This window comes from Dufourea novaeangliae, unplaced genomic scaffold (assembly GCF_001272555.1).
Source record: "Dufourea novaeangliae isolate 0120121106 unplaced genomic scaffold, ASM127255v1 scaffold108, whole genome shotgun sequence".
Taxonomy (NCBI): domain Eukaryota; kingdom Metazoa; phylum Arthropoda; class Insecta; order Hymenoptera; family Halictidae; genus Dufourea; species Dufourea novaeangliae.
In genome coordinates, this window is record NW_015374014.1 from 3,373,476 (window position 1) to 3,384,203 (window position 10,728).

At 34.9% G+C, this 10,728-nt stretch overlaps 1 protein-coding gene across 1 annotated transcript; it reads left to right on the forward strand.

The window, feature by feature from the left end:
- Positions 1-109: 109 nt before the first annotated feature.
- Positions 110-2,131, forward strand: LOC107188791 (probable chitinase 3; the record flags this gene model as incomplete). Its single annotated transcript, XM_015577149.1, has 4 exons — positions 110-314; positions 918-1,102; positions 1,773-2,005; positions 2,095-2,131. Coding segments are annotated over 4 exons (660 nt in total), but the record flags the coding sequence as incomplete, so codon positions are not given.
- Between the last annotated feature and the right edge of the window lie 8,597 nt (positions 2,132-10,728).

A 10,728-nucleotide genomic window follows, 5' to 3' on the forward strand; every position in this document is an offset into this window, starting at 1 on the left:
ATAGTTTATAAAAATAAAATAGAACTATTGATTCTGAATTTATACACGAAGATAAGCAAGTTCATTATCATAAAAAATTATAAAATTTTTGTTTATTGGAATATTATTCAATATTACAGACGGTGCGTTCAATTGCCCAAACAAAGATGGCCAGTACGAGGATCCGAAACAGTGCGACAAATTCTACCAGTGTGTCGACAGTCGCTCAACAGAGAAACTTTGTCCAGACGGTCTAGTTTTCGATCCTCTGAATCGCAAGATCAATAAATGCGATCACGTATTTAATGTGGACTGTGGAGATCGTCTTGAACTGCGTAAGATTTAAATTCTTACCCCATTTCCGTAACTAAACACTACGTTCATTTATTCTAAGGAGCTCACCTATAAATATTCATGCAAAAATACTAAGCAACATTAAATCTTTGAAAATTATATTATCCTTCACATTAACAATGCAGTGTTAAGAATCATGTTAGTAGTTTTCTACACAGAATTCCATTAACAGGCTCTTTGATGATGATACCTACTAACACAAGGCCTATTAATTTTCCTTTAAATACGAATTTAAAAAATTGTTATTACATTATTACACTCACGTGTTTTTATTGGTTTACAAGTGCCAATTGGCATTATAAATGAATGTTCTATTAACTGTTAAAGTGCTAAGACAAGTTGTTGATTATATTTAAAAGTATTAAATATCTATATCATTTTCGAAGAATTACATGATCGTATCTGTCATTATAACAAATAAGTCATTATAACATCAAGTGTTAAAAATCTACTCTCCAGTATAAAAGAGACACTTGTGTTACAGTGTCGGTCGCTTTTGCGGTTAATGTCCTTGATGTATACGATGCAATGACGATTGGTAGCGAAAGTGCTTTTAATTCCCGTTATATCTTCGACCTTCACAGAACCACCGCAACCGACAAAGAAATGTCCGCGAAGGAATGGTTTCTTTGCTCATCCGGATCCATCTGTCTGCAACATATTTTACAACTGTATCGACGGCGAGGCCATTGAAATCACTTGCACCACTGGTCTGCATTTCGACGAGTACAGTGGAACTTGCGTGTGGCCTGACAGCGCTGGTCGCGAAGTAAATATTCAATATTTAATCAAATCGAAACGTTTCAGTACCGTCGGAACTAATTTAAATAGTAGTACATTCGGAAATAAAGAAGTTTGTAAACAATAAGCTGCTTGTAAAGTAGTTTATACGTTTAGAAGGTTCAGCTTCATGACAATCATCTTCATTTTGCATTATTTAATTTTGTCAATAATGTAGTGATTCATTCTGCCGCCTTATTTGTGGTGAACTTTTATTATACACCGATTTTTGTCTCTTTTCTTGAGACATGTATTAATGTAAAGCGGTAATTTACATTCAGCGTCTGCAATTATTACAATAATGCAAATAAGTAAATATTTAGAAATTTACCAGATCTATATTTATCAATAGGTGTTCAGTCTTTTATAAATTATTTCAATTCTTGTATGTACGACAATTTCTTTCTTGGCCCTTAAAATTTTATACAAGCTTCCATCACATTTTAAACCATTTGTTTTCGGTGTTGCTTGATTCTGTTCATTCCTGTACTTGTAGTTTGCAATTATAACAATTATTCTCCCTCGAAATAAAAATGTTTACGCAGAGTAGGATATGCATGACGGCCATGACAGTATAGAATGTATCGTTTATTAAGAACGAAAAACGTAAGTATCTCGATATAGAATTTGAAATATAGTTATAATATTGTTTCGCGTAGGGTTGCGGAGTTGTAGATAAGAAGCTGAAAGATGGCTTCGAGTGTCCAAAGGAAACTCAAGTCGACACCAGAGGAATGGTTGTCGATCACCCGAAGTTCGCTCATCCGGACGACTGTCAAAAATTTTACGTCTGCCTAAATGGCGTAACGCCCCGCGAACAAGGCTGTAGTGACGGCACTGTCTACAACGAGGAGCAACAGAGATGCGACGCGCCCGAAAATGTTGCCGGATGGTACGTAAAAATGAACGAGATTGTCCAGCGAACCACAAATTTCTTCGATAAAATAAGTTATTAATAAAAATTGTATTTACCTGTTTCAGTGAGGATTGGTACAAGGACGATGACAAGAAGCCATGAGGAACGTTCGAAATTTATATGTCCCGCATCGGGATCCTGATATCATTGTAAAATCATGTCATCCTCGTTTAGTGTATAATCATGTGTGTGTTTAGATATTTGAATGTTCGTAATTAATAAATTCTATTTTACCTTATTCACGGCGAGGCTTGAGATTTTATTCTGGTCCCTTCTTTAATTTTGATGCAATATTTAATGAATTTCTTGTTACTGTTATACAAAGCTTTGCTGTAATTCACTGTATATACATGTATACAGAGCCTCATGTTGTTATATGAAGATATCTAAAGATACTAAACATTCTAAAGATATCTAAAGATGTCACAAGGTGATCGAAAGGATGATGTATCGCAGTTGTTATTTCACTTTCTCAGAGAGACACGTCGGCGATAGTATAGAAATTGCTTAAGTCTTCTTCATATCCAACCAAGGAAATCGGTAGAAACTTTCTCTTCGCCGTTTCAATATTTTTTGTTCAGCAGTTCACTGAGCAGACGACTTTCATTCACGATGTCCGGGAACGGTGTGTAGAGTATAATAGTTGGTTCTAGTTTATGCGATGCATCCGATTTTAATTAATTCAAATATACGTCGTAATTATTCGCAATGTCAACGAACATTACGTAGGAGTTGGACTAAAAATTTGGAAGGATAAATTATTCTAATGTATTGTTGCTTTGCCAGTAAGTGTCTACACTATGTTTCGTTTGTGCTAGTATTTCGTATTCTGATTCATTGTACCCTATCGGCCTTGATTATAGCTCAATTTTGTATCGGAAGTATTCTAGTATATCAGTATATGTAATACAATAGACGAGATTATCCGGATACACCTATACTCCGTTCCACGAGCTTGTCCCCATGACCTTCCTTACAGAGGCGGGATTTTCACGGACTCTGCTGGGGGTACGTTGTAGGGGATATGTACAGTGGTAACAGAGCCAATGAATTCATGACAGCAGGCGTCCACTACACAGAAACTACGAAAACTGATTGGTAATCAAGTACCTTCTCCCGTGGAACGGAGTATACCATTCAATGTATTTTCGTGGCCCGATTTTTTAGTGCTCTAGAAGTCTAGAACCACGCTACAGTAGACATTCGCTAAATGGAGTCCCTTTTATTGAATATGGCAACGCCCCTCGCTTACATGTATTTCTCACACACGTATGCATACCCCATTCTGTTGCCCATCAAGGAAAGAACGCAATACATACGGTGTGGCGTTTGACTCGCACATTTTTCATCACAGAAAGTGTGGTATATGTAATATTGTTTTAGTAAAATGTTTCAATACTCAATAACTTCCGCGAATAAACTTTTTTGATATCTCGAAAAATAACGGAGATAGTAAGGTGATCACAAAGTAGGTACATCCCACCCTATATGTAGCTGCGTCGCACACGTAAACTGACCATTGGTGGGGAAAGTGCGCAGTTATTGGCGGTAGTTAATTGTACAATTTCTGGAATTCTGGCTAGTAATCGGACTGATACCGATAGGTATCGATGATATTCGAAAAATTCGATTCTACAGCCACGAAATATGCAATAGACGAATGTCTACTGTACATACATATACATACCACTTTTAATGTTACGCCCAACGTTACCGATAAACCACGAATTCGGGATGTTATTATCATCAATAGAGAATTATATGCTTCATAGTGAAACATTATGACACGAAAAAATATATGTACAGTAGACGCTTGATAATTGTCGGTTCGTTAATTGATAACAGGGAATATCCCTCGCTATTCCACGTATTTCCCACCACATGCGCGCACCCCACTCCGTCACCCAGGACGTTCAGGACGCAATACATACGGGAAAGTGCGGGGTGTGGTATATGTATATATATTATTGTGTTAATAAAATGTTTCTATGGTTTTAGATATTTTTAGTTATTGTATATAAATGCAAATACAATAATCTCGTATCGAAAGACAGGAGAAATGATCTATAATCTATTTTAATACAATTTCACGACCGAGATACGTAAGTCACAAACATTTCCAATTTGAATGTCTCGAAGTATTGTAGTTTAAATTTGGTAACATTCAAGGAAGCCATTTTGAATGCTTCAACTAAATATATGAATTGAAAAAATTTCTCGAAAAAATTCTCATTTGACCTTGGCACAAACCATGAAATCGCGATCATTTCACTTACCGTCAAAAACAATATCAAAATATATAATGAAGTGTCACTTTTTTGTTATAATAAATGTTATAAATTACCAGAGTTCACCAATTTCCCGCCGAATTCCGTTTGGAGGCAGTCAGCGATGCTCAGGACTGTAGTGCGTATTTTCAAGCCGGAACTCTGAAGCAGAAAGTAAACACAAACTTTAAGTAATTACACTACGTTAAGAAAAGATTACAAATTGGATCAGAAATACGTAAATATTGTATTAATTGGTACACAGTGAAACCGAAGAGTAAACCGATATCTACGGTATCGAATTAATTTGAGATTATTTAGTCTAAATTGTATAAATATTAAAGGACAGTAACGATAGAGAGCTAATGAAGGTACTAGTAATTAATATATATGAATAAAGATGAAAGGTAAGTGTCAAAGACTTACTTTAGCACGAGCAAACTGCTTCTACGTCTTATCGCGTCAACTTTTCCGAAACGAATGGCGGGAATGACACTTCGGGTACATTCGGCTGGTCCCGTGCGATTCATTCGACTATCTTCGGGAAATCAGGAGTAGCTCATTGGTTAGAGCGGTATATCTCCGACTAATACGACTTGGCGGGAACAAGTACTTGCACCACTCCAGTTTAAACGACGAATGTAACACTTAAAAAACATAATACCAAAAATAAATATGTATTTCGTCACTTATATAAAAAATAACTTATTAAATGTTTGTTAACATGGTTATACAGAATACTAAATTTATTCAGACTTTACTTCGTGGGAAGCATGATCTGGGAAACTTACATATTTCTCGTTCTTGTATTGTAGACGAAGCCAATGTTAAGGTTAATAACAATCGAAGACCGATCGAAAAATTCTTCGTCGAAATGCGCGACAGCCTTTAAAGGCTTCCATATGAAATATGTACTTTTATCCGGAAATGGGGTTTTCTGTCATTATACCTCGTTTGTGGTGGTACGAACAAAGTATTGAATATTGAAAAGTGACTCTTACCGTTTACAATTAGCCAGTAAAGAAGCCAGAAACAAGAATTAGTGGAGCTGAATGAACAAGCTCGCAGTCAATTAGCTAAGATTACTTATCGTGGAATTAAAGATTGCATTGTAAGTATGCAATAACGATATCTCAGGTCTCATCACGTGAAGATTGTTTTGAATGGAGGTTTGAATCCATCACACCTACACAGCCTACAATTTTTTCCTAATGGAACGAGTTTAGTTTTTAAATCCTATCAGCCCCACGATGATTATTCCGCGAACAATAAATCTTCATACATGATCTTTTCACGAAAAGTAATTTTTATATGACGATTTCTGAGACGAAAACGGGAAGGATTAAAACAAGGCATTTTTATTGGTTGCAAATATTTCATTGCGATGAAGTTGTAATAATTGTACAATAATCGATGTAATTTAACATAATACCAAATTTTATGCAAAATAGTGAATGGTGGCGTCATCAATCGGCGTAAAAGGGGTATTAATTGTCTAGCAGCTTGAGCGTCTATCCGTAGATGGCGTATCAATTTAGGATTTCGGGCAGAAGTGTTTACAATCAAGGGACTTCTGTGAATTTAAACATTGCCCTTGTGCCTCTGTTTTCCGTTTTATGGTGGACATTGCCCAGTGAGCTAATCTCAAATACACATAATAGAAATGTCAATATTCTATTTCGTTGAAGTAGAAATTGGAGTGGGGAGGGGCCTTTCGCTCACTCATAGACTAATCGCAACCTGCTGAAGATAACCGAAGGATCCTTCGTCTTGTGGATATTAGGTTGATAAGACGTATTCAGAAGTAGTTCGCTCGTGTCGAAGTACGTGACCCTTGTCTTTAACTTCTAATCATTTATATTTATATTAACTATTACTACCTTCGATATTTTTCTATCATTACTTTCCTTTAATATTTATCCAATTTCGATGAAGTAACCTTAAATTAATTCGATACTGGGGAACAGGGTGAACAGGTTTTCGCGGCCTTAATTATTCATCCCGTATCAATTAGTATTTGCACGTTTCTGATTCAATTTACAATCTTTCGCGAAACACTTCAAGTTCAACAATTGCTTATCTGTGACGCAATCTTTGTTAATTTAATGTAATTGCTTAGAATGAACGTTTATTTTCTCTTTATATCTACATACAGTTACGAATGAAAATTTGATTACATAGAAACTGCGCAGTTTACCACGCGCATCGAAACATGAGTAAATAACGAAACTTTAGTACTTATAATGATTGTCTGATGGTTTTCAAATTTCGGGACGTAGTTTAGATAGGAAAAACGAACATGCATACAACGCTAGGAACAAATGTCTTTTGTATAATGTAGTATGTAGGGGAGACCAGGGACAACTAACAGGAAAAATGCCTTTAAATGATATTTTTATGTAGTCTACAGATAGACACAAACATAAATATAAAGATGAATATAAACATAAAAGTAACATAAACTTTTAAAATGTTTAAAAATGCCGACATGTATGTGGTATTAACATTCATGGTTTGCCAGGGATCAGGAATAGATTTTTCATACTTTATTGCCAACTCGTGGGCTCATGTTTATCATTGAAAGGTAGTATTTTTTCGACAAACAGTTGGTTAAATAAATACGTACACACAGTTCATAGTGTATAAAAATAGGAACAGACTTTTTTTTAGAGAATTTGGTGGTCGTGTGCAATGCGATCGATTGGAGTCGGTGTTGTTTACCCCGTATAAATTTTGTTGTTTATTCGAAGCGAATTGGTTTCGAGTAGGATCACCAGAGGGGCTAGGTCCTCGTCAAAATAGTTACTGTTTATTGTGTATTATAAATTACTTTCAGAGTGTCGGGACTCTCTTTGCTTTTGAAGTCGCAAAAGTAGTCACTTGTTCATCGTCTGAGATCTTTGTTCGCGATTAATATTGTCTTTTATTGTTTTTTTATCTGAAAGTGCTTGTTTGTGGTGTTTGAGTCAGTGCATCATTGAAAAAGATATCTTCAGGCGTAACACCGCTGCCGATCTCTGTAAGTATCTTTATAGTTTGCTGTGCACATGGTACAGTTAAAACAGTTATAATTTTGAGAAGGGATTGTAGCATATTTTGTTTCTATCTTTCAGATGCCTCACATATTGCATCAATGAGCACTCAAGAAAATGTTTTCGGGCGACGCGTCATCAGGGAAGCCTGTAAGTATCTTTATATTTTATTATACGTCTACAAAGAATACTGAATTACAAGATACAAACACATTCAGAGCATATGTTCGAAATGATTCACCTCTTTCATTTATGCACAATCATAATTCTCACAAATGTAATCACAACACACAAGAAAACAGGTGAATAACAAACTACAAGAACACAATAATAATTACAGAACACAGAAATTTAAGAACATTGAAGTCTAACAAAATTAATTAAATATATAATATAATTTAATTTATGTTTTAAAAGAATATAAGTATTATGTATGTATAACTGTACATCGATCCACAGCTACAAATACGTTTGACAACTCCGAAAAGCCGAAAGTTTAATTATCAGGAACATAAATTCGTTTATCGAATGTCAAATGAAGTTTCCGACCAGTATAAAACATTTTTTTGTCGATTGTTAAAATATTTTCTATCATAACGTAGAGTACTTTGTGTTTGATTTATGAAAATATTGTGGAAAATATTTGTTGTTTCATGAAATGCTATTCTAAAGCGATGGTCGAATTTAGGGCATGAGAATGCAAATTTACCGAGTTAATATTGTTTTTTACTTTCATAAAAAGACAGAAGATCCAGCGATATTACAAGTATGTAAACGGTGAAATATTTCGACGAACGATTATGACTATGAAAACATAACTCTAGTAAGGCGAGTAAAATATGGTTAGTAATCTTATCACAGCTCAATCTTATAAAAATTTGTACGGGAAAAGGGCTATTCTACGAAATTGACTACGAAATTGCTGACTGTTTGAAAAGTCAATTGACAGAAGGTGCAATCACTTTTCTTTGGAATTCTTCCACTGAACGACAACGTGGAAATGCATTTGGTATAACACTTTACGTAAAATTTCACCGTTTACCTGCTCCGAGCTGAATAAATCACAGATTTTCAAATTACGGTTAACTAGCAAAATTCGCGAAAACTCCGTTATTCGTGCAGAATTTGGTTTCCTAAATTGAATCGGAATTACGTCACCTAGTCCGATCGGAATTTCTGAAATATCGTCGTAAGGGACGTGCGGTAAATACACGCTTTACACAGCACTTGGAATCTATTAGCGGAGCTTGTTATTAAACCCTTGGGGCAAGCAATCTCGTCTAAACGGCAACCACATATGTTCCCTTTTGCGAGTTCACTGCTACGTAGCCCCAAGACTTACAATAAGATCTTGCGCGCAGAAACAAAACGATTGACATGACCGCAGCGTATTGTTAAATTGCATCTGAGACTACGAGCATTGGAAATTCAGTGAGCCGTGATATCTAGAATTCAATACAATTTGCTGTATGACAGTACCTATACGTATTATAAAATGTTAGTTTTCAGATTTCTTATTTTATGGTGACTGAAATCATAGGTATATATGGTTTTGTGTGAATTTATTCTAACTTTTGATTTACTAGGTGTGGGGGAAACCAGGGATAATCCCTATTGAAATGACATACGAAAGTAAGTTTTTTACTTTATCTGGTACTCGATGTAAGCTTCAATAGGGTAAAGGAATTAGTTTAATTCCGAGCCCTCCTGAATTAGTTTGTAAACATCTATATTTGCATAAACGTCCACATTCAACTAACTAAAAATTCTGTTTTTCTCAGCGTGAAAACAATTGCTTCCTATGATCCATTTAAGGTTGTTCGCAGCCAACTGTGTTATTTTAATTGGAGTTCATTAATAAATGATAAATATAAAGGTAGTGTGATACCATGAAAATAATAATAATAATTTCTAACATCATGTTCTTATATGTATTTTAAAAAGTTGAATGTTTATGTGGTGAATTGCAATATAAAAATAGAACACTAAATTGACTAGCGTAGCTAATTGAAGCAGCAGATCTTACAAAGTCGACGCTGTTTGTATAATAGCAATCTATTAAACTAACAAAATGTCGAAACGGATTCGTTATAAAGGTAAATTTATTAAAAGGAAAGTATTGGACAAGAAAAAAAAAATGTTGAGCTGGAATTGCTAAAAAGGGAACAGTACAACGTAAACTGTATTGACGTGAAACATATCTATTATGCAACATTGCCACGTTATAAAATGCATCGATTTTTATTAGCAATTTCTCCATAACTATGTGGTAAATCGATTCCATATAAATCAGCTTTGCTCGAAATTTAAAAGTAGTCTTGAATTTTGTGGTTTACCTAAGAACTACCTTAACTGTTTAAACATTCCGTTATGGGGTGCAGGTATTTTATTTCAGATAAACCTGTTATCAAGGATATAGTAATTTCATTCGAATTCGTTCGACTGTGAGTTACTGTGGCTTTTCCTTGGCCGTCACAAATCTCGGAGTTGTGCATGTAACGCAGAATAGTTCGTTCCCCCCTTTCCACCTCGTACACTTTTCGCATAGTTCCTGCAAATTACGCCAGCGTGTAGCGTAGCCGAGAGTGCGATTTAAATAGTTCGAAGGGATTTCGTCTAGAAAAATTCAACACGAGCCCCTTACGAAAACGTTTACATCTCGTTTCGTTTTTAAAATTTTTATGAATTGTACTTAACACCGATGGCTAGGACAGCGACAATTAAACTCTCATAATATTAAAACCTCTTTAACAAACAAAAAACTTTTTTTTACTGATGTTTAAGGACACATGTACCAAAACTTCGTAGGGTATTTTGAACACGTTATATTGTTTGAATTAATGAATTTGTATTGCAAGTAACATAGTTTTAACCTTTTGCACTCCGAGTCATTTTTACTATGAGCAACCAGCTACTCCAGGACTATTTAATTTTAACACATAATTATACATGCAATGTAACAGTAGAGGTCCTCGTGGAAAAGTGAAGAATATTTTAATTTTTAAATGTATAAAAATACAAAGTTGCTTCTACATAGATTAGGCGACATCGGAGTGCAAAGGGTCAATTATAGACTAGTATAGAGGGTATCTCTCTTATAATGAAAATCTAAATCATTTCCGCTGGTGTTGAAAGTAAGAAAAATTGACTAAGAAAGATTTATATGATGTCAAGTTTTCAAGCATCAATAGCTTCCTTGTATGTTTTCCTAATGGCGAAAAGAAACATAATCTATTCTGAAGGCCTTTATTGTCGAATACTTATAAATGGATGATTTTAATGAAACGAATACCTCACTCTGTATGACGCTATTACACAGAATTGAAGTGATATATCACGTGTAATCGTTCCAAAAAATTTATTTCATTGAATATTTTACAACATTTTTACCGTCAGACCA